The sequence below is a fragment of the Neopsephotus bourkii genome, unplaced genomic scaffold, assembly GCF_033783945.1.
Source record: "Neopsephotus bourkii isolate Nb327-2 ecotype Australia unplaced genomic scaffold, CSIRO-AGI_Nbou_v1 NB_196, whole genome shotgun sequence".
Lineage (NCBI taxonomy): Eukaryota > Metazoa > Chordata > Aves > Psittaciformes > Psittacidae > Neopsephotus > Neopsephotus bourkii.
In genome coordinates this window covers 9,379,428-9,403,958 of record NW_026900709.1, presented here as the reverse complement: position 1 = coordinate 9,403,958, position 24,531 = coordinate 9,379,428, and the positions used below count along the sequence as shown (strand labels likewise).

General features: G+C 39.2%; 1 protein-coding gene across 5 annotated transcripts in view; it reads right to left on the bottom strand.

Moving 5' to 3' along the window:
* The window catches only part of SESTD1 (SEC14 and spectrin domain containing 1), a 58,693-nt gene extending 35,999 nt beyond the window's left edge, over window positions 1–22,694 (bottom strand). Inside the window, exons 1-6 of one of the 5 annotated variants that reach the window (XM_061379355.1) lie at window positions 22,366–22,694; window positions 19,109–19,167; window positions 18,336–18,438; window positions 8,360–8,439; window positions 2,808–2,916; window positions 1,113–1,203 (exon numbers count right to left, since the gene is read on the bottom strand). In XM_061379355.1, coding sequence (XP_061235339.1) covers window positions 1,113–1,203; window positions 2,808–2,916; window positions 8,360–8,414 — 255 coding nt within the window. In that variant the 5' untranslated portion in view covers window positions 8,415–8,439; window positions 18,336–18,438; window positions 19,109–19,167; window positions 22,366–22,694. Of the gene's footprint in view, window positions 1–1,112; window positions 1,204–2,807; window positions 2,917–8,359; window positions 8,440–18,335; window positions 18,439–19,108; window positions 20,646–22,365 lie in introns of those variants that run through there. The other 4 variants (XM_061379345.1, XM_061379370.1, XM_061379339.1 and 1 more) reach the window with 4 other exon arrangements.
* Window positions 22,695–24,531: the final 1,837 nt, after the last annotated feature.

Below are 24,531 nucleotides of genomic sequence, written 5' to 3'. Positions count from 1 at the left end.
CTGATGACCAACCAGCACCTATCTGTGCCCAAGCAGAGAGAAATCTCAAGTGGTGTGCACTAGTGATTAGTTTACATCAGAAAATCTTCATTACTTCCTTCTCAAATTAGATACAGATGTGCAACCTATATTTCTGCAGGCTTCACACTGGAAGGAATTGTGCTAACAGGAAGCAGTAAACATCTGAGCATGGGCAAACAGGTACCTTCACCACCAGCTGAAGTTCCCACTAAATTCAACAACTGCACGTTAGCTGAAGTGAAAGCTCAGTTGAGATCATAATCAGAATATAGTAGATCCAATTACTTTACTAATAGGAATGACATCTTACTGAAGAATAGTTGAAAGACACCCTGAAACAGACTTAAAAACCCAGGAGCAATAATAATCCAGAATGACAATAAAATGAAATTATTCAAATTTTACATACTTTGAGGCTTCATTTAAGTTTGAGAGGAAAACTGCTCTAGTAAAGATAAATTACCTGAGCAGAAAGCAAGGCAGCAGTCAAAGTTCTCTCTTAAAAGTGCTGTATCGTGCATTGTCTTTTACCAGAGACCAGAAAATAAACAATACTGTTTAGCAGACTTTATTGTAACCCTACCACTCTGAAAAGCTAAAATAATAAATTGTTGTAAATTTCTTTAATTGGGAATTGGAACTTTTTTCCCCTTCTTCTATTTTGTGTAGCATCCAGAATATGACTGGGACTATTATACACCATAAAACGAACTTCAGCCAACTCCAATGAAAACCAAGTAGTACAGTATATTGCACCAGAACCTGCTCAGCTGCACTACCAGTGTGAAGTTGCTGCCCCGAAGACATTTCTACTACTCATCATTAATAGCATATTTCTGTGTTTTAACTAAAACTGTTTTAGAAGACAGTCTACAATTGGGTGTTCTCAGCATGTAATGAATTTGTCCCTCACTTATGCGAGGCATACCATCCACATTTCAGATTGTTTCTTTTTGCACTGAACTGTCATAGAGCCACATTTTGTAATTTTAAGAGGCTATATATTGTCTATTTCTCCGTAAAGAAATTACTACAATAACAGAGCTATGGGATTCACGTCTGTAAAATTAATCAGTAAAAAATTTATTTACCTGTAGCATTAACACAACTGTCTTTACCACATTCCACTGTGATTTTCTGCCATCCACTATCACAGTAAATCCTCTAGCTTTACACTTCTCACTGAAAGAAGAAAAACACTTAGGAAAAAAAATTGTGTCTGATAAAGTTGTAAGTAACTAAAACATTTACACAAGGTAGAACAGCATTTCATAATCTTTAGGGTCCAAATCTGCAATTACAAAACCAAACCATTTCTGTGATCTTCCGAGCTTACAAAAAAACGAAGCAACCTGCATGTAACAGTAAGCATTATGTTTCGTACTGGGAAATGCAACTGTTATTTCATGTTTAAAAAAACAAAATGCAAACAAAAACGGCAATGATTTTTCCATACTACCACCATAAAAGAAACGTCATTTTTCTTCATGACTGAAAAACAGAACATTAGGTGATTTCCCAGTTTGTACAGAGAACAAAGAGAACTTTGGTTGAATTTTCACACAGTTATTCTTACACTAATATATGTAAAAACATGTATCACATTGAGACAGCAGAACAACTGACACTTGCTAGAATCACAATGCCTGCATCTGTTCCATAAATACAGCCAAATCCTTAAGTCAATGAGATGACTGGCTCAGATGACCATTTGGTATTTTCATCACTTTATAAAAGACAACAAGCTGTTTGAAAAACCCTAAAATATCCACAACTAAGATGTTGTGCAATATCCTCATATACTTTATGTGTTACTTGTAAGCAACCTGAATTCATTCTTCTCTCCCCAATCAGAATTTTTTAAGAATCCTGACTACAAAAAAAAAAAAAAAAAAACCAAACAGAAAACCACCACACATTTACTTGTGTTTTAAGAACACTACTAAATTGCAATAAGCAAAGTACATTAGTCTTCAGCCATTGTTCCTCTGTTTCCAGAAGAGGAATTTAAATGGATAACAAAAGCAATCATCTACCCAAGAAGATTCTTGCCTTTTTAAATCAGTGGCACAAAAAAAAAAACAAAAACAAAACCAAAAAAAAACAAACAAACAAAAAAAAAAAAAACTATGACAGATCAATCTCTGGATCTTAGGAAAAAGAAAATGTAGTTAACTAAGCTAGGACCAACAATTGCCACTATAAACTTGCAGGGTTATGTGCACAGAACTTAACAATGATTTTACAGCAAGGTCTTAATGACAGGATACTCAAATCATAATTCAGCACATTTAAGTAGTATTTTAACTTTAAACATTTGAGTTGATTACTAACTTCAGTAAGACGTTATATGTTTTTAGACTCGCTACATACTTAAGCACTACAATCTACAAAGATAAAGCACACAGAATAGTAAAGATAGAAGAGGAAGCTTTTTTTACTTTGGGCATTGCTACCTTTGGAAGCTTAGGAATTTCATTAGAATGCCTCATTAATTTACATAGCAATTTAAGAGCACTGACATCAAAAAGAAGTTAAAAACATCCCAAGAAAGGAATGAGGAAATACACAAGGGAAAAAAAAAGTGTCAAATACACAATATAACAGGACATATGCAAACCTTGGTAGGTAACCCCCAGTCAAGCAGGATGTATGCTTCTGATTCAGTCAGACAGTATTACATTTTAAACATTAACGAAGAGAAAGTAAGAAGAAAAAAAGAAAACACAACAGAAAACCACAACCGGAAAAGGTGGCAGCCCTGAACAGAATGCCTTTGAAATCACCTTGGGATACTTAGCAGGTAGTCTAGTGTGACACTCAGCTCATCCATGCTTGTCTGTTCGAGGCATAATGGAATTGTCAGAATGAGGCCACTTCTTCTGTCCTTCCCTCCTATTTCAGGGGAAAAAAAAGTCATCAGAAAGGTAATATGGTGGATTAAAAGGTAAAAGAAATACTTTGTAGTTACATAGTCTCAAAATACATCATAAAAGTAAACTTCAAAGTTGCTATGAAACTAACATTGCACCTCTCAGTTCCCAGGATTCATTCACCACATTGATGTTTAAGGCATCACCAAGGCTTCAGAGCACAGACTACGTCTGTAGCTGTCACAGTCTTTCATCTGGTACTTTCAACATAAACAATACGAATCAAGTTTTCCAAAAACATTATTTTTGCATGTCTAGATTAAACTGTTAAAAAGCATCTTGTAGTCCTTCTACATTACCAGCATGACAGAAACAGTAAGCTTCCGAAGCATGTACCCAGCAGCTCCCACTGGAACACACTTCCTAGAAGTATCAACTACACAAAAGCAGCATCTTGTACTACACAGGCTGCCCATGACACATACTCTGAATTTGTAGTTCATTCAAACACGTAGGATTTCCAGACCTGCTTCAAAACACGTTAACAGTCACCTTACACTGGAGATAAATATTTCCAACAAGTTGCTTTAATCTTCATATATATTTTTAAATCCTTCTGGTAAAAGTTTTACGAGAAATAATCAGCAGCAAAAATCTTGAAAGAGCTGGCCTCATATTTTTACGTCCATTAGGAGATCCAGTAAGATAAAGCATTAGGTGATGCTGATGTGCTGCATTTAAGTAGACTATTCGACAACCGTGGTTTGGGTTGTTCTTGACTACACAGATTCTCAAGAAAGTCTCTGGAAAGGTACAGTTAAAAAAAAAAAAAAAAATAAAAAATACATGGATCATTATGAAAGCTGAATTTTTTTTCTTCTGGTGTTTCCAGTCAAGACTGACTTCTTGAGTCACACAGGTATAAACCAGTAATCAAAATGGATTTGAAATAGGTTCTTTCTCATAGCTTAAATTAGAACTTGAGCTAAATCCACTGAATTTGGAACAGCTCATATAGTTCATATATTCTCCACTTTGAGCAAACCACCTTACCTATTTTTTCTTCCCTTTCTGCCCTTGAATCTTTTAATGTTTAACCAGCAAGAAGAAAAGAGTGCTTAACTTAAAAGCCCAATCAAGTGTCTCGGTTGGGGGACCATGAGGGGAAATATGAGAAGTGAAGAGGGGGAATTTGCGCATCCATTGAAGAACATTAATGAATCAAAACATAATCCAGAAGGCTATAGCTCTTTAGTTTACAGCTTATTAAATCACAACTTCAGTAATCTTAAAAGATTGGGGGTGGTTTTTTAAATCCTTGAGTATTTTTCTAAAATTAATGCACATCTGTACATTAAAACAGTTTCAAAGTAAGCATTCCACAATCTGGAGTAGATGAAAGCCTTGTCCACTTTATTCAATATTATTTTTTTAGAATAAGTTTTAATATATTAGCTATTTTATTAATAAGATATACTAAAAACAAAAGATACTTTTAAGTATGTGTAGGAGGCAGTTCTCTACATGTTAGAAAAATTGTACAAAGATAACTCTCAGCTTTATATAGGGTGAAAAAGAAGCAAAGTAAATTTCTGTAACCCCAGGAAGAACACCTTTATTCTCAAAATGCATTATTCATGTGTTTAAAAAAAAAATTAAGTCATGCTCTTGCTTCATAAAGTTCTTTAAAATTGAAGAACTGACATTCTGTCTAATCAGTAATAACTTTTCACGAATAGTAACAGCTGTGCAGAAATAACATGAAGCAAATGAGCACAGCAACGTTTGCTGATGCAGGTACACTGGCATAATTTGATGAGAATCCCCCCCAGCTGTTAGAGATGCAGGCAAGATAATGGAAGAACACTGATTACACAATATATGTTGGACCTATTGCTTTAAGTGGTCCATTGCCATAGTTGTGTTGCCCTCACTTAATTGGGGGGGGTGGGAGGGGGGGGAAGAATTACTGCTGGAAAACCATCAATGCACTTTAATAGTTTTATTTCCAAATAGAATAATTAAAAGTGTGGTGCTCCATGAGAAAGGACAAATTGATAGATCCTTTCCACACAAACTAAGAGGGAGTCACAGTTTAAAGCAACACTTATTTACAGATTGTCCGCCCTTCTTAATTTCCAAGTGGCAGAAAACCTCAAAATCAAAGTGTGTAAGTGGAAGGAAAAGGAAAATACTTTACTGATTTAAAAAACTGGATGTCTGTTCTCAAATGTACACTTGAACTGAAAAAGAAAAAATATTCTCTCTACTTGCTACAGTGCTTTGTGAGCACACATTAAATCCAACAAATAAGAGAAAAAAGCTGAATTTGTGGTTGTAAAATGCTTCAGAAGTCACACTGATTAAATGGCAGCTCGTTAGCTACCACCTCTCAGCAGAATAAAACATTAAAATGAATAAAGAAGCCTTTCCTTAAGTGTTCAGGCATTGTTTGGTCTTTCCTCATCCATAAGGAAATCCTCCGAGAAGGGAGGGTAGAAGCCTTAAGAACGCAGAAAATAAATTCTTCGAAACTAAAATTTGCAACAGCCAAGTTCAAAAATTATTTCCATGTTATAAAATGGAGGAACTATTAAAAATTAGTGCGGTAGGGAAGCACAAAAACACTGTCAAAAGTTTTAATAAAAAATAGGATAGACAGAGTTTGGTGATCAAATTGAGCAAGCCTGCAGTTGGAAAAGTAAGAACACAAGAGGTTATGAAGGTATTTTTACCAGGAACAGTAGAAAGGTCACCTTGAACCAACTTCCAGGGTCCAAAATTCCAGGAGCCATGGCAGCAGCTCAGCACTCTGCTAGATAATATGTTTGTAAAAATTGTATCTAACACTTCTCTCTCCTCCCCTACCCATGAACTCACAAGTGCAGCACTGAAGTTGTTCATTTTAATTAATATATACATGCCTGGGAAGGAATGGTTTGCAGAAAAATACTTTTTCTTCTAGTATTTAAAGCAAATTAGTCTTACAATAGCCAACTCATAATTGGAAGGGACTAGTTCTGTTCAAAGATAGTTCTGGATTCACGAGACAAACATTAGGCCCCACAAAAGAAGCTAACAATAGTAGTTCATGTTTTGCTTAGACCTGAAAGACTCCAGTGTTGCACAGGGTCTAACTAATGAAAGTTTAAAATTGACACTTGAAGCCCACTCATGCAACATACTAGCCACACAGAAATTCTCACTTTCATACCTGAATTGAGACACTATTTGCTGAACTGACTAGGAAAAAAATAACCACATAAGCCAAAAACTGTAATCTCTTGGCATTTCACAGAAAGACTGCAGTAATTATCTAAATTATTCAGTTCCTTAAGTCATCTTCTGTAACAAATGACTAGTTTTTTTCCCCAGCTTGTAAACACTACGAGAAACGATTCAAACATCTGCATTCTGCCTGCACTGTGACTTTTGTGCAGCTTCCTTGCACTGAAGTATGAACAGCTCAACCTGCCATAGCAGAACAAGAGAAAAGGTAGGAGTCATAGCTGATTCTTTTCCTCAGTGAAAAATGATGACCAACATTTATTTAAAAGATAAAATTATTCTTAGATGGATATACAACTTAAAACTGTATTTTTAAAGGAAATATTGTATGCACCCACCACCTTCAGAATACATTATTTAGCGAGATAAACCCAGTTACATTGTCATGTCAGGCATGGCAAACACCTCCTTATCATACAAAAAACCACTATGCTCAGACTCATCTGAGTCTTTTGGTTTAGAATTAAACATGAAAAATAAAACCAGAGGAAACGAACTTGATGTGTGTTGTAACTCAGAAGGGGTATAGTTTATAAACTGAAAATAGTTGCTTCCCTTAACTTAAACAAGAGCATCGCAAAAAGAATTTTTTTTTAATTCATTTTGCACCAAAGCAGCTGTTCAGGCTTTTTTGACAAATTAGTAGTAGCTTGCCTTTTTTTTCCCCTGCTCTTTGTAATGACCCATTAACATGGAAGCTACACAACCACGGATGCCAAATTTGAGGAGACATTCCCGTTGGATACCATTCTGTTTTGCTTCCAGAAAAAGGTGGTAGGGCCAACATTATTTGCACCAATTTAACTCAAAATTGCTAAGACACTTCAATATATAAACACTGAAGAACATTTCCTAAAATGTTAAGTGTTCTGACTTTTTTAATCATTAACATATTTTTATTTATGAAACTATATGGAATAAACTTGCTTTAAAGAGACAATGAACTGATTTCTCTGTCAGGTTCCTTAACTTACACTGAACAACACTTAAAAGAACTACTGCATAAATTTTTACCATTCATTAAATTAAAAGCATCCATTAGTACACTACTCAATTCCAAAAAGGTCAAAACTACTTAGAAATACGTAGGTTCAGAAAGGTTCCTAGCATTTAAACCGCCACTCAATAAATTACATTCCACTAAGAACATCTACATTTCAAAATGGATCAGGCAGCTTTAATAGCAAATTGAAAATGCACTCTAGTTAATAAGAACTTTCCCTTGCAGGATAATGTTGAACAACCAACATACTACACATCTGCTACTATTTCAGAGAAACTGCCCACTGTCCCAGGCTTTAATGTAAGTTGAGTTTCTGGAGGATTTCTCTTTGTTTTTTAGGAATTGTTTGATTAGCAGTTCCTAGGGACAGTACGCAAATTCAAAGCAAAACAAGTTCTGCTAACAAAAGGAACAAGTTTCAGTTCTCAAGTGACTGGAGCAGGCTAAACTGGACTAGCTATAATAAATGGAACCACAAGAACGTTTATGGCAACACTCCTCAATTTGTGAAGTTGAGAAGCATTCTGCAAGTTGTCTACCTACCCTGGAGTAGACACTCAAACACAAAGAATTAACACAGCCATCCATGACAGCAGTGAAATCAGCAAGAGAATGTCATTCATCATTTTAAGTATTCCCTTCTGTTTTTCTCTTCAACCCAAGATTCAACAAGCTTTAATAAATACAAAGATGATTCCAGCCTTGCCTGAATTAACTACTTGGCAATAATCAAAATGTCGCAATGCATGGCTACTTCTGCTTCCATCCGTTTATATCTTGAAGAAAAGACTGGGGTGAAAGAGAAGGAAAAATTTTCTCAAGAAAATCCTGAAAATATTCATTATGCATTTCTAAAACCACATTAAAAAAACCCAGAAAGGATTATTCTCGGATGCCTGCCAAATCACCACTCTTTTAAATATGGACTGAAATTTCACGACATCAACTCTGTGGGTTGAGTTACAGGCTACAGTGAAAACAAGTGCTAAATGCAAACAGTAATACCTCGGCTACTAGATTGAAAATTTCAGAGATATTTTTTGATATACAACAAAGTGCCAACCAACAATGTAACAGTACCTGTTAAATACATCCAGCAAATACAATCAACCAACCTACAAATTCCATCCAAGTTATGCAGGGAGGAACCAATTGAGGAAAACAGAAACCATACCTGAAAGAAAAGCCAGTTTTTTCTTCAGAATGGGTAATATTACCGAAGCTTCCATTCTACATCAGATAATTTTCACAGCTCTGAAACAGAAGAAGTTAAAGCTGTCAAGCATGCAAAATCAATTATGACATTTCACCAGACTGAGCACTGGCCAAAACACTTCTGTACTTTTTCTGAAAGCAGCACAGAACACTGTAACCAAACTCCCCTGTATTGTAAAAACAACTGTAAAAGAAAAAACATTACCATATGCATTTTCCCATGCAAGTCTAAAGATTTCTTCCTCATTAAAAAAATAAAATAAAAATTCAAAGCAAAATCTCAACCAAGGACACTGGTTTAAAGCCCTATTTCCCAACCCTATTAAATTATAATTAATTTAGGGGTAGATCATCCATTTGCTCAGTCATTCAGGTGCAAAATAGGTGTAAATTAAATTACACTTTGGCAGACTCTGTCTCATATTACCAGGAATATAGTAATTCTTTCAAAATCTAATGCCACATATACATCAGGACACTGTCATTACCCTGCCTTTAGTAGGTCTTTAATTAAAGAAAAGCACCCAACAGCCAAAATAAGTATGTCTAACCTATAGTTGGAAATTCTCCTCCTTTTTTCTCCAAATCCCTTCTTACCCTCATCCCATTTTTATTGCGTTAAGAACTGCAATTCACCGTGATTACACTTCTGTGTTTCCTTGAGAAATCAAGAGGATACTTGAATTCAACCTCCTCTTTCAGTCTACACAAAGTAGCAACTGGCATCTGCTTGTAAGCCTTTCCAAGTTCATACTTGCACAAATAAATGCATAGAATAAAAAAAAAAAAAAAAAAAAAAGAAATTCTGCATAGAAATACAATATTCAAAATACATGCCAACATCAATGCCAAAAATACATGCCAGAAACACATAAAAAAAATTCTTTTCTTTAATTGTAGACATACGGCTTTAGACCACAACCTGAAGTTCTCCATCTGGGTTTTTCAGCATTCATCCACACTAACAGAAGTATTTTCTTTGGGAAGGGGGCTAGGAATGGGGATGAAGGGGGAGCAACTGAAGTTAAAGTAACTGAATGAAAACTATAAACTATCTAGGAGAAAGAAGGGAAAAAAAAAAACACCAAACAAACAAATAAACAGAGCACCCTAAATAGAGAGCCAGGGGTAAAATAAAATAGTTGTTTCTTTTCTTGTTAAAACAACGTGCTTCATTGTAAACAAACAAACAAAAAAAAAAAACAAATTATTTTTATTATGGAACAGAAATAACATTTCAACAATTTTATACTGCCCCTCTCTATTCCAATATGTAATGCTTCACAATGTTCTTTCCCATCCCTTATCTCAAAATCTCCATACTTGGGTAATTTTTGTCAGTTATATGAAATACACATTTCCCATACTACAGAAGGAAGCAAACTTCAGTTCTTCCAGAAAAAGTAATCCTAAGACAGTTTGCACTTTAAACAATTACTCAAAAAAGCATCCTATTACGTATGCTTCCTGTATGCTTCAGACAAAAATTTGTAGGTTATAAAACGTAAAACATGTCCATAAGCCACAAAACTCAAGAATGACTCAGGCTGTAATTTCTCTCTCTCCAACACCATGCTCAAGCCACCCTGTGTGAACTATTTAACTTTGGCAGTATTCTTTTCTTCTGAAGATGTGGACTATGTACCAGGTAATGATTTTTCCCTCTCCTCCCCAAGTTATATTTCAAGATTATTATAAACAGCTCTTTATTATAACCAATGAAGAAAACCCAAACCTACACACACTTTGTTTTCTTCATACTTTCACATATGAACAAAAGTTTGCATCAACTTATTGACTCAAGGGAGCATGTTTTCCTGCGGTTGCAAAAAGACTCATTTATTTAGCATGAAAGCACTGCCTGGCTTTCTGCCACAGTGGTGGCACTGTCCATGGATCAAAATAGTTCTTTTGTTCAGTATTTCCTGGAACCAAAGGAAGCATTCTGTTCATTCGAGTGGAGGGAGGTGAGTCAGAACAATTAGATCAGTTGCCGATAATTTCAAACACCTAGCCTTTGCTCCAACAACTCCTGTAGTTTTCAACTGCCTCTCTTCTGTAAGAGCTTTGATGTGTTCCATCTACAAGAAAACTCTCAGAGTAGGTTACCAGAACACATTAAAAAAAAAAAAATTCTTCAGGTTTAGAAATAAGGTTTTACATCCTTCTCTATCTTCCTTAACGCTCCAGAGAATCTCAGAATGATTAAATTAAATGTGGGTTTTTTAACATTGGAAAGAGAAACAATTTCAAGACAGCTGTCACCTGCTTTCCACTGGGAGCTATCAAAGGTGTTTTAAAAGGGTACACTGGTAAAAAGCAGGTAAGCATATTTAGACCTACAAGTAAAAGAAATCCTTTTTAGCTTATTTGGAGAAAGAAAAAATAACAGGCTCTTAAACTGGTCATCAAGCTCTCAATTTAGCATGAGGAAAGAATGATGTGTTGCTCAATGTCGTACCACTATTTAGCTGAAAGAAACAGATCCAGTGTCTATTCATCAATAAAAAAAATGTATTTGGGCTCATTAAATAAATAAAAAAAAAAAAGCTACAGAAGGAAAACAAAAGCACTGAAGAGAACAAATTTCACTTGAGGAAAGTGAAATACTTAGAAGCTGAATTTTATCACTTCCAAAACAAATGACATAACTTTTGTATGCTCAAATTTTACAGATATCAAACAAGCTAAAGAGGTTAAATCTGTTTGCTGAATTTCAGAAACAATCTAGAGTGCTGCATGCCCACCTGCAACCTATTCTGCCAATTAAAATACCATATGCTTGAACTGTAAAACTTGTGTATACAGGAAATATGTTAAATAAAAGAACTTAGAATGAAGAACCTCACTGAACTTGTTTAGAATAACCTAGGCTTTCAGGTTTTTAAATCAATAAAACAATGTTAATCTCTAACAATGTATTCATTCTTCTGAAGATTTCCATGGAAAGCTGGCAAGACTAAATCCACATAATATTTGTGCTTAAAACCTAAATATCTGAAAGGTGTTCCAATGAACTAGAACACTCTTTCAACCACCCCCACCAAGTAGAAACTAGTAATACTTGTGGAGAAAATTCTCTTAAACACAAACTTACATGAAATAGGTATACATTAGGGGGAGGATGGGAAGCTGGGGAAACAGTAAACACATAGTAAAAAAAAAAAAACAAATTACAGAAGAGATAAAAACGCAAACAATGTTTCAGGCTGCACTACACTGAAATCAAATCATAACTTGGTAGGCTGCATCCCATGTCATTTCTAAGCTCTCAAAAGACTAAATTACTGGTTTACTCACAGTTTAAAATTCTAATAGTTTTTGGTTGCCCATTTTTTTTTAAATATTTTTTTTAAATAAAAATGCCACAAAAAACATACAATAAGAACCAAGTGTAATTCAGCAGAGAAGTGCATAACTTGAGATTAATGAAAAATACCACCTGCATTTTCTGCTACACATCATCTAATAGAAAAAATAAATGCCCAGACACTAGTTAAAGCCATTTTAGAAGTCTATTAAAGACAGGGAGCAGAGAAGTTGACGGACTAGCACTGACTAGACCACTGAGAGAGAAAAGCTGCCCTCACAACAGTTTTCATTGCAAGCAACCCAATGGGAATCACTGATCAAAACATTAACAACCAAAACAAATTCAGGCTCAGAACACTTTTACTCAAATTTGTTAGACCTGAAGCATTTAGTATTCTCAGTACATGGTATATGGTCTTTAAATGGGTTAGTCTGTTCTCAAGTATCTACTGAAAGTTTCAAAGAATGAGTACTTTTTTCATTCCCTCATCATGTATGAAGCAAAAAAAGCACAGCTGGTCTGTTAGGCACAGGACTAAAAGTTAGAGGGAAGGGGAGCTAGGAAGGAGAATCATGTTTGTATTCCTTGTTCTGTGATGAAATATACATACGGCTTTCAGCAAGTCATTTATCCCTTTTAGTCTTCATTCAGTCCCTCCATCTAATTCCCTGTTTACAAGAGTTGTGATGTTTAATTCATTAATGTTTTAGAAGACTTGAGAGATTAGAAGGAACTCCACAGATCTGCCCATAAATAACCAAGAAGCTGATGGGCAGCTACATTCAAAACTGTAGCAGCTTGCAAGTACAGCACAAACAATAGCATAAGTAACAGATATTCTGAAGGTCTGAAGAAAAAAGCCTCAATCATATAGAATGAAATTCTCTTTTTCTTTTAAAATCAACTTCTGAATTGCATACCTTCAAAATTAGCAGCTTCATTTCCTGAAGCCAGCATGCAGTGGATTTTCAGGTGCTAACTTCAGCCCACAAAGCATTTACCTCATGCCTTCCCTGGCTCAGCTTAAAAAGTTCCTCTGTTACACACAGAAATAAAAATCCATGTGTGAAAGACATTGAAAGCTGAATATCATCTTCATCTATGTAGATTAGTATTTCACCTTCCTTTAAAGATACATTAAAGGATGTCATCTCTCCCACTGCTAAATGGCAGATGACATAGAGAACAGAAAAAAGGTGTCTCCAGGGCTGATATCCCAGGGTAATTTGAGAAGCCCATCAAACCTGCCCCAAAAGTAGAAATAGGTTGTAAGCGTTCATTAGTTAAGGCTGTCTTCAATTAAAGAGCACATGGAACTGGGTTACTCAGCTGGACATCTTTAAAATAACAATAAAACCTGACAGATGAACATCAGTTTAAGCAGTCAAATGGAGTGTTTGGTTTTTACTTTTTAACATATTATGAGCAGCACTAATAAATTTAACATTAGAGCCCTTTAAGATCTCAGGAGAAAAGATACTCCACATACACTGGTAAGATCCAATCCAGTTCTTTTTCTTTTCAATTATTTCTTTCTATTTGCTTTTATTCTTTTTTTGACTGTCTGTTAAAAATATTCATAAAAAAGGGTATACTGAAGTTTTATATTATGCCTGATTTTCAAGTTGTACACAAGGAAAATATTCCTGACCTTCTATAACCTATTAATTCACACTAAAGAAAATAAAAACCACAGACTTAGATTTCATCAGTATGCAAGCTTATTAAAAGCAAAATGTAACCATATCATGTCAGTTCCATTACACATACAGTCAGCACTTTACCTTGGCAACTTGTGACAGCAGATGAATGGACAGATTGAAAATGTGCTCTACTTTTGGTTAAACCTAGGGTTAACAGTTTGCTAGGCTGGGATCCAAAAGCACACTGTCACAGCCATAAGAAATTTAAGCTTGGAAAAAACTGAATTTCTTCTGCCCCATTTTCATCTGCAGGTTCAATCCTTACCTTGTACACTTTATTTGGTAAAAATAGGTAATAATAAAATTTAGAAGAAGGGTCTATTAACTGGTTCCTCAATTTAATCCATCTTCCTTATATTCACTTCCCACCCTTTTCACCCCCCTCAACAATTCTGTAAGAAATAAAGGATGAGTGGTAAAAAGAAGTAACAAGTAATATAATGAAATGTGAACCAGCAAATGGAGAACAAATGAGCGAGAGGTTATGACATCCACTTAAAAACTAAATTTTAACTTCAATGTCAGTTACCTATTCATTCAGAATTACAGAATCATAGAATAGTTAGGGTTGGAAAGGACCTCAAGATCATCAAGTTCCAACCCCCTGCCATGGGCAGGGACACATCACACTAAACCCTGTCACACAAGGCTCTGTCCAACCTGGCCTTGAACACTGCCAGGGGTGGAGCATTCACAAAATCCCTGGGAAACCCATTCCAGCAACTCACCACCCTTACAGGAAACACTTTCTTCCTTATATACAATCTAAATTTCCCCTCTTTAAGTTTTAAATTACCCCTTGTCCTGTCACTAGTCCCTAATGAAGAGTCCCTCCCCAGCAAGCATCCCTATAGGCTCCCTTCAGATACTGGAAGGCTGCTATGATGTCTCCACGCAGCCTTCCCTTCTCCAGGCTGAAGAGCCCCAACTTTCTCAACCTGTCTTCATACTGGAGGTGCTCCAGTCCCATGATCATCCTCGTGGCCCTCCTCTGGACTTGTTCCAACAGTTCTATGTCCTTTTTATGTTGAGGACACCAGAACTGCACACAATACTCCAACTGAGGTCTCACGAGAGCAGAGTAAAGGTGCAGGATCACCTCCTTCGATCTGCTGGTCATGCTCCTTTTGATGCAGCCCAGGATACGGTTGGCTTTCTGGGCTCCAAGCTCACACTGCAGCCAGCTCATGTTTATTTTCTTATCTACCAACACCCCCAAGTCCTTCTCCGCAGGGCTGCTCTGAATCTCTTCTCTGCCCAGCCTGTAGCTGTGCCTGGGATTGCTCCAACCCAGGTGTAGGACCTTGCACTTGGCATGGTTAAACTTCATGAGGTTGGCATCAGCCCACCTCACAAGCGTGTCAAGGTCCCTCTGGATGGCATTCCTTCCCTCCAGCGTATCAACCGAACCACACAGCTTGGTGTCATCGGCAAACTTGCTGAGGGCGCACTCAATCCCACTGTCCATGTCAGCAACGAAGATGTTGAACAAGATCGGTCCCAACACAGATCCCTGAGGGACACCACTCATTACTGGTCTCCCAGCCAAACATTGAGCCACTGACCACAACTCTGTGTGCGGCCATCCAGCCAGTTCTTCATCCACCGAGTGGTCCACCTATCAAATTGATGTCTTCCCAGTTCAGAGACAAGGATCTTATGTGGGACAGTGTCAAACACTTCGCACAAGTCCAGGCAGATGACGTCAACCGCTCTACCCCATCCATCACAGTTCCATAGCCCCATCATAGAAGGCCACCAAATTGATCAGGCAGGATTTCCTCTTCGTGAAACCATGCTGGCTGTCACCAAGCACCTTGCTGTTTTTCATGTGTCTTAGCATGCCTTCCAGGAAAATCTGATCCAGGATTTTGCCAGGCACGGAGGTGAGGCTGACTGGATCATCCATTTTCCCCTTCTTGAAAATGCGGGTTGTATTTCCTGTTTTCCAGTTGTCAGGAACTTCACCTGACTGCCACAATTTTTCAAATATGATGGACAGTGGCTTAGCAACTTCATTTGCCAGCTCCTTCAGGACCCATGGATGGATTTCATCAGGACCCATGGGCTTGTGCACATTCAGGTTCTTAGGATAGTCTCAACCAAATCCTCGCCTACAGTAGGCCTAGGGTCCTCATTCTCACAGTCCCTGCATCTGCCTTCCAAGACCTGGGTGGTGTGGTCAGAGAATTCATTAAGAACCTCAGCCTTCTCCAAATCCATTTCACAGAATGGTAGACTTTTTTCTCAGAGCAAGTGTCAGAAAGAAGAGAACCAGGCACAGAAACAATGTAACTGTGGATGCCTAACAGCATCTGCATGTACAGCTGTGAAACACAATACTGGTACCTCAGTCTTTTCATACAAGGGCACGTACAGATTACTGTGCAGCAGTCAGCACTCTCTCAAAGACTAACACATCTTTGGATTTCAAAGGCCATGTCCACAAGCAGCAGTCTAGCTCCAACCTTAAGGAGCACAGGCAGAAGTTTGTAATGATGCTATAACATGACATAAAAAAAATGATATCTTGCTAAAGTTTTCTACCCTTTCCAACCTCAGGCCAAGCTAAACACTTATGCTGTATGTTAAGTTACAGCAGTTTTCAGGCTTCTTTAACCTAGAATAGTAAAGAAAGTCACAGGTTTTGGATGCATGCTTACATTTCCTTTTCTGCCACATTTACAGAGGGAGACCTCATGCTTATATCCCTGTAGAATCCTGTAGCTTTCCCTTGTAGGATGTTACCACAGGCAGCAAAAGACTCTGATCTACCTTATATCCTCCTTGCAACAGGCAGCCAAAACAGCAGACGTTGCAGTTATCTGTTACAACCCAGACTCATTTCAGAACCAAATGTCCACATAATACGTAAAATAATGCAGTTTGGGAGGGTGCTTCTTCCACCACTTTCTACATACCAATAGGTCAACTGAAATGTTAAGTTCAAAGAAAGCAGAGAAGTTTTCATTGTACTTTCCCAACACCCATTTAAAAAAAAAAAAAAAAAGAGGTTCAGTTTTTTAAATTTTATTCAGAATTTATGATCTATGTGGAAATAAGACAGAAATCACATAGATCATAAATTCTCCCACAGAAATAGTTTCTGCATCACAGGGGGTAGGGGAGTAGAAATATAATCAATTAATAGTAAAATAAAATGACATATGCTAGCTCTTTCTACTAAAAAACAAACAAACAAAAACACAAAAAACACAAACCACCAAACAAATACATCATAAAAGCTTGCAAGAATGAGCTAGGGGAAACAAGCACCTTATCACTGGTTCTTCAGGAACTGTTCAAAACCAGTTTGTGTGATGGAAGATCACAGACAGCTCTTAGGCCTCCAGTACTTCATAAAACTAAGACAATGGGAGGAATGAGAGTAGACAATTCAGGCCATAAACAAACAGCTGCACTGATGAGTGCAACTGTTGGCAGCGTGGAGCAAATGAAAAATAATTGTCCTCTGGGGTGCAAGCCTAGAACTTCTTGTTCCTTTTATAACATTTATATAAGAAAACAATCTACAATAACGATACACATACTTGGCATTGGTTAAAAGCGCATGCAGCTCAGCCCCTCAGGAATCACTTCTTAGCTCAATATAGTGCCACTACAACTAAACAGAAGTAAAAAGAAATACTCTTCTAAACCAAAAGCCATCTTGAGTGGCAGGGAGTATGAAAGGGCAAGGGATTGTTTGAGATGAAAAGTACAGTGGGGAGTGTAGACATTAAGTATAGCAAACACAAAAGCAGTCGTCCTTTTTAGCTAGAGAAAACAAGAAGAAAATTAAAAAGAGGCTAAGAAAGAGACTGTTTACGAAGCTCAGACTTCAGGTTTGATACCTGACTAAAGTTCTCAGCTCAAAAATAAGGTTTTATGTGGACCTTGAAACATCCTAAACAATTTCCTTGATATTTAAAAAAAATAGAAAAAAATTATAGTAGTGTCTACCCCCTCATGCCCCATACAACACACAAAGTAGACACAATGAGGACAGTAATAAAAATTTATTCATAAGGAATAAATAAGTAATTTGTTAATCTTAACCAAACACGGAAGTGGAAGAGATTGAAATATACCAGATCTAGGACATGGATAACTTGTTCATTCACATTTTTACATTTCAAAATATTTCAGAAATACATTCATTACTATATAAAAAAAAATTTTATGCTGCCCTTTAATTACTGTGTGCAAGAGAAATAAATATTTCCTTAATTTGCACAATGTCTTCAGGTTTTGTACTCACACTGAAAATTCTGAACATTTCGGCTGCAAACCACAAATTAAACTGGCCACAGCAAGCACCTGCAGTAACCACAGCATCTCTCCCACCCCCTTGAAATAAAATATGTATCATTCCACTATCATAAATGGTCACATTTGAGCATATAAAATCAAGCACTGTAAACTGCTACCCGGAACATCTTGCATAGCTGTAACACTTGTACATTTTCCACTGCTACTATTTTCTAAGACCAAATTAGAATGCAACATGAAAGAATTAACAAACACTACTCTAGCAGAGAGAAAAAGGACAACCTGCATTGGGGGTACATTGATTAAAAAGAAACCATTGCTTTTACCAACACTGAAATGCAGATAACCCACAGCACCTTCCATCGACTTATCATGTGCCCACCCTGACCCTTTCCCTCAAGTTCAGCCATACATATCTTTTAGTGACCAAAACATGCAGTTAACATCAACCCTATTCATCTTATTCTTCAAATAGCACTTTTTTTGGGCCTTATTTGGTGTAGTCAACATTCATCCCTCATGATATCTAAGAACATATCCCAAATTCAATTCCACTAATACCACAGTTTAGCTTGGCTCTGAATTCTCATGTGCCTACTACATCTAACTCTCTTGAACCACTGATTCTGCAAAGCCCTAAATCATACCTTCATCTCCTCTTAACTATTGTAATTTCCTTCTTAATGGGTTCTTTATGGCCCAGCATTCCAAACTTCAGCTTGTCCAAAATGCAGCAGCTCATCTTCTCACCTAGAAACAGGAAAACAACACTCCATATTGATTTTTCCACTTGCTTCCTTGTAAAATCTAGAGCCTGCTGTAAGGATATCCTCACTTCAAAAATCCCTCACTCACGTAGTCTAAAAAGTAAAAAGCCCTGCCAGTGCATTTTTCTATTGCTCACTCAAGGTATTCAAGTGTCTCATTTCCCTCCTGTGCACAAGCTTATCAATCCCATCAGAGCAGCAATAATCTACCTCAGTGCTTTTAAAACTTCCTTCCTTACTCTCACACACAGCCACAGCTCCCCCTTTAAACCAGAATTCACTTATCTCCAGTCTTATGCTTAAAAACACCCTCTAATACATTTGCAAACACTACTCTGTGTGAGACACAAAGACAAGCTGCACTATTTCATAATATCTAAGCTATACTATGTAACATAACTTTAGTATCAGAAGCCTTGGCCTCCATTATAGCACCTTTCAATTATTTTTTTTTTAAGCCACAATACAAAAACCAGAGTAAAGTACGTAAATTAAAAAAAGGTATGAGTTACAGCCTAAATAAGTTTGTGCAAAACCATTTGAAAAGGTACTGGTCTATGCAGTGTATTTATCAGGGTCAAAGCTTCAGAAAAACCAAATACTGCATGAAATTTGTAAAGATCTTATGCTCGATAGAGATTGATCTTACTTACCATTGGTACTGCAATGCAACACTGTTAGGGATATAAGTCTGAGCTCTGGTTCCCAGGTTCTGCAAATTTAAATGAAAACAGCATTTGGCCATATTTTTAGATGTTAATACCCAATCGAAAACTTTATTTCCTTGGAGGTTGAAAACAAGGGTTTATTACAAAGCTGCATTAGAGGGGAGTCAACATTTCCATCATATATTCACAAATACTCGTAAGCTAAGCATTCAAGTTGAGACAGCAGGAATCCTGCATCTTTTACCAAAACATATGGTAGACATCAACATTGTTTATAATTAGCAGGCAATGCTCCTGAGGCAGCACCGGAAGCAGCAGGAAAGTAACAAGAACCAGAATCATTGTAGTATGCTTTCAGTCAGAGGCAATCGCCACAGATTTTTAGGCAAAAATCGAAACTGGAACAGTGTCAGTGTTCTTTGTGAAGAGGAGGAAGAAAGTATTCCTACAAGCTGATCACTGCTATAGAACTAAAAAAGGAAAATTATACTGTGAATTAAAAAGATTTGAATAGTCCCTATTTGTGTTAGAAGATGCAGAACTGACATAAGCATCAAAAATAAAAACTCAGCAAATGCTTTAAGACTTGAATGAAACCTTGTACCTGATCAAATTCCACTCATCAACAAAATCCAAAACCTCCAAACCAAAATCCAAACCAAAAATTAGTATATACTGTGCTACAGGCAAAGCCAACATGCTAAACATGTCATAGGTTTTATAGTTACTCAGATGCAGCAGTCATAGTAATCTCTCTCACAAGTTTTAAATTAAAAAATGAAAACAAAAAACTTGTATTACCAAAGTTTTCTAGTCAGACAAATAAACTAGAAGCCTCAGAAAGACGGAGAGAAGGCAAGAGTACACACCTATAGATCAGAAACAAGAATATTAATAGCAAGCACTCAAGAAAGCTTGAACAGAGATGCAGAGGAAAATCCTGCAACATCATTTCTTACCCCTACAACACCCTAAGGTAGGCTTTGCCTATTTTATCAGAAGCTACCTAGTGAAGGCATTCTGTATTTCTCCAACCACCCATAGTCACTTAGGAATAAAGCTGTTCCTCTTACTACTCTATTCCTAAGGACTCAACAGTTATGTAGCATTATACTGAAGTTCACTATCAACAAGCATACCTAGTGTCTTCCAGAAGTACTTCTAGTACTCCTCCCTACTACCGCCCCCATGGAGCAGCCAAATGAAACTGAGCTGATCTTCACCTGACTCATTTATTCTGCTGCTGGAAAATAACAAAGCTATGTACATTTCCCATGTTTACATAAGCTTTACTGAGAAATATGATTCCACAGCAAATTTAGAATTATAGCCTACAATTCCAAGAGATATGGGACTGATTCTTGTAAGAAATGTAAAGACACATGTGGTTTCTTCTCTTAGCTTTTGCTTCTAGGGAAACTGATGTTACAGATCATCTAAACTGCAAATAAAACATCACCCATCAGCATACTGATTTACGAAAAATAGTTAACAGATGTCATTTCACATAACTGTTCAAGCAGCAATCTATGATGTAGAGAATTGTGCAATATCCTGAAATCCAGCTCTAAAAAACACATTTCACTTGCTCCTAGGTGTTTGGTTTGGTTTTGGTTTTTGTTTTGTTTTGTTGGGGGGGGAGGGGGGGTGTTTTGTTTTTCCCTGAGGGAGTAAAGCATGATCCACACGTGACCAGCAAGCACTAGGCCTCTGACGAAGCTTCAGCGCTATTCTGTGGTCCACCTTCCCCCTTTCCTCCTCAAGTTTCTGGTACAGACAATGGGACTAGGGCTATAAAACCCCTGCATTCAGAAAAAAAAAAAAAAAAAGAACCCTTATCAGCACAAAGTTTATTGCCATCATTGTTCCTATAATGCACTAACAGTATTTATTATTTACTACACACTGATTCCTACCAGACAATGTCACGGGGGGGGGGGGGGGAGAACGATCCACAATAATTTCCTCATTACAGTGAATTTTAATGTGTGAACAAAGTCAACAGCCAATCGTTAGGACAACGCAGACACTGCAATACTAAAAATGCAAAGGACCGGTATTTCCCTTGGGATGAAAAAAAAGACGAAAGAACTGACAAAAGCATTTACTAATAGCCATCCATGTAGGCTTTACCAATTTTGCCCATTAAAAAAATTACTAAAGCTAAAACAAACAAAAAAACCCCAAACAACAAACAAAAAAAACCCAAACACCACCACATTCACCTCTATTGACTCCACTCTTGCTTCCATATGCTCGTTCAAATTCTTTGACAAAGAGGGTGCGTTACAACATCTCCCTCCCACAACCGTCTGGCTCAAACACCTCTGTTAAGGGCCAGCAAGGGATACTAAAGCTATGGCGAGAAAGGCAAAATTGGTCGAGAATGGACCTGTCAAAAACTCAAAGAAATGGCAACCACGGCTCTGAGCAACCACTGCTTCAGCAGTGAATCAGCTTCCCGACCAGGCAGCGCTTCCAGAAAACCAGAGCGCCCGGCGCCGAGGCAGTGACACGGCCATGACTCGTTCCCACCGGCCTGCCACCCCACTGACCACCGGCGACACACCGGGGAAGTCCCCGACAGAAGCCGAGCGCGCCGAAGAAGCGGCTCCAGCGCCCGGCTCCCTCCAAGGAGCTCTCCCTCGCCCGAAGCGCTCTCCTTCCTCCCCAAGCCTGCCGTGACACCCGCGACGGGGCCCGGCGGGAGGGGGCCGCCGCCCTCCCGCGCCCGCACAAAGGCAAGCCCCGGCGGCGGGCGCCACTCGGGAGCCCCCCTGCCCCCGCCACTGCGGCCACGTATGTCACGACAGCACGACCACCACCCAAACATGCTGCACGGGTTCCCCGGGGCTGTATCGACTTGCTGTGCCCCTGGCCCGGGAAAAGCCAGAGGGACCTAAAAAGGGTCAGAGAAACAGCGGAAGGCGGAGGGGAGAACGCGAGTCCGCAGAGAGCCGCCAGGTACCGCGTTACCCTCCCGCCCGTCGCTGGGATGCGGCGCCGGCCACGAAGGCCGTGCACGGGAGGGCTGCCCTGCCGCAAAGCCGGGCCAACACCGCCCCCCGGGAGGGCTGGGAGCCAGCCGCCGCCGCCGCCCGAAGGAGCGGGGCGCTCAGCAGCTCGAACGCCGCCGCCCGCGGAACAAAGCCCGGCCAGGCCGCGGGGCCTGCGCTGCGGCTGGGGCCGCCCCTCCGCTGGGCCAAGGCAAAGGAAGAGCCCCTCCGGACGCGGCTACTCACCCCGCTGCAGCGCTCCAGGTGCCCAAGCTGGGAGGACGCCGGCGGCAGGGCAGGCGGATGCGGGGAGGAGCCTGGACCAGCCCGCTCTCCCCAAGCTACGGCGCCTGCCCTCAGTCGCTTCGTACCGCCTCGCTGGCCCGGCGGCAGCCCCCGGGGACGGGGGTGGCTCCAACCCCTCCCCCGTCGGCAAGTAGACAGCGAGCGCCGGGTGCTGGCGGGTCCGGGTCCGCCTCCACTGCACTCCGCTGCACTCGCCAGATCTCCGCCGCCTGCGGGGCGCGGAGTTGCGGTACCGCCCGCCCTTCCCGCGGAGCCACCGCGGCAGCTGCGCGGGACCCGGCCCGGCAGAGAGGCGGCAGCGGGAAGCCCCACCCCAGCGGGAGACAATGGGCTGCCGCTGCCCCGCTAGAGGGTGCCGAGCGCTGCAGGCCCCGGCCAGGTCCCCTACCGCCGTACCGGCCGCCTTGTTACTACGGAGCGGCCGTTGTAAATGCCCGGCGTGGGACAGGCCAGAGCGTGACCGACTGTAGATACTTCACCAGCAGTCGTGCTTTATAGTTTGGACATACGCGTGCCTGAGCGTGTGTTGAATGCAAATCAAATCGATCTCAGGTGCAAACTGGCCGTTGACAGAGAGCCTCAGGCAGATGTCGGCTTCCACCTGCGGCCCTTTGCCATCCGTATTTCAGTAACTGCAACGCGGATTTTGTTTCACCCGTATTGCAGCTAATGGCGTGTCCTCTGTCCAGGTTCCTGGACAAACATCCTGAAACCCTGTTGCGCCAAGGCTAACATAATACAAGCAAACGGGGAAAGAAATGCTTTGAGAAAGCCAGCTAGGATGCTTGTATTGCATTCAGTCTAACTGCCCTGGGTCATGGTACTGTCAGACTTAAATCTCCTGCAGTCATTTTTAGGCTACATAATGGCTCTCTTAAAAAAAAAAAAAAAAAAAAAAAAAGGATTCTGCAAACTCTACCTTAACAATAATTTTGCTCTTATTATTTGCAGAGCAACTGAGTATTATTTACTATATCTCATTCCAAACATGAAAACTAACTCCAAACATGAAACATAGGCTGCAACTGCTTGGTTTCTCCCCTCAAAGCACAGTTTGCAAAACCACTGTTTTCCTGCTTTTCTGATGGCTGCCTGTCAACATCTGCTGTAGCAACCACCCTGTGTCACTATGGGAGCATGCTGGTGGTTCTCACCTGGTCCCTGGCCTCTGCTTGACTCAGAAAGCTGTCCCCCTCTTAGCAGCACAACCCATTGGATGTGCAAGAGCCAAAGAAAGAATTGTCATTAAAATTTTCAGAGGAGGCCAGTTGGCCAAGGCCTGTCAGCCTCAAGAACATACCTTTTCTGTTTGGTCTTGCTTTCCTGGACTAGTATTTAAAACAGCAGCAAAAGAAGAGGAAGAGTAAAATAAACTTCCCTAATAACCTGTAGAGATAAACAGATAAGTGATCTTTGTTAGCTTCCCACCAAGAGTAACTGCTGTAGAAAACCTTAAAATTTATTTTATACTTTATTTAAAGAGAAAAATTTTAACAATATTTTAAATGTGTGCAGTAATGGTTTAAGAATGTGCCAGATACAACTTTTAGGTCAGTCTTCTTATATATTGTATACCTGTGGTCAGAAGGTAAGACAATAGAAAGCAGCTTTCATTGTTCAACATTTACTTAGGATCACACAGGCTATATCTTTGTAACCTCTGACTGTAGGACAAATAGTATTTCAGAATACTAGATAAGTGACCTGATACCCAGCACCAATGTCTAGCACAAGAGAAAACTCAGTGAAAGTCACTGGCACATATATCTTTAAAAGGAGAAAACAAACATCAACAAAGGCAACTACAACTACTGCCTGCCATACTGAATTTTTCTTTTGTTATTTCACACTTCCAAAAGCCTCCATAGTGGAGGCATTACATTCTGTGTACCATTCCTGTCACATAGCTTGTACAATAAATGAAAGTACAGCTATTTATGACAAGACTATGTACTTTTTGAGCTTTTTTCTTTTTTTTTTTTTTTTTTTTTTTGGCTTGTGGATCTCAAACATTTCAGTATGCATTGACTAATTCATTTCTCATAGTTACTGGAGAGGAGTGGGAGAGAAGTCCAAATGACATGACCCAACTTCTCCATTTTCCAG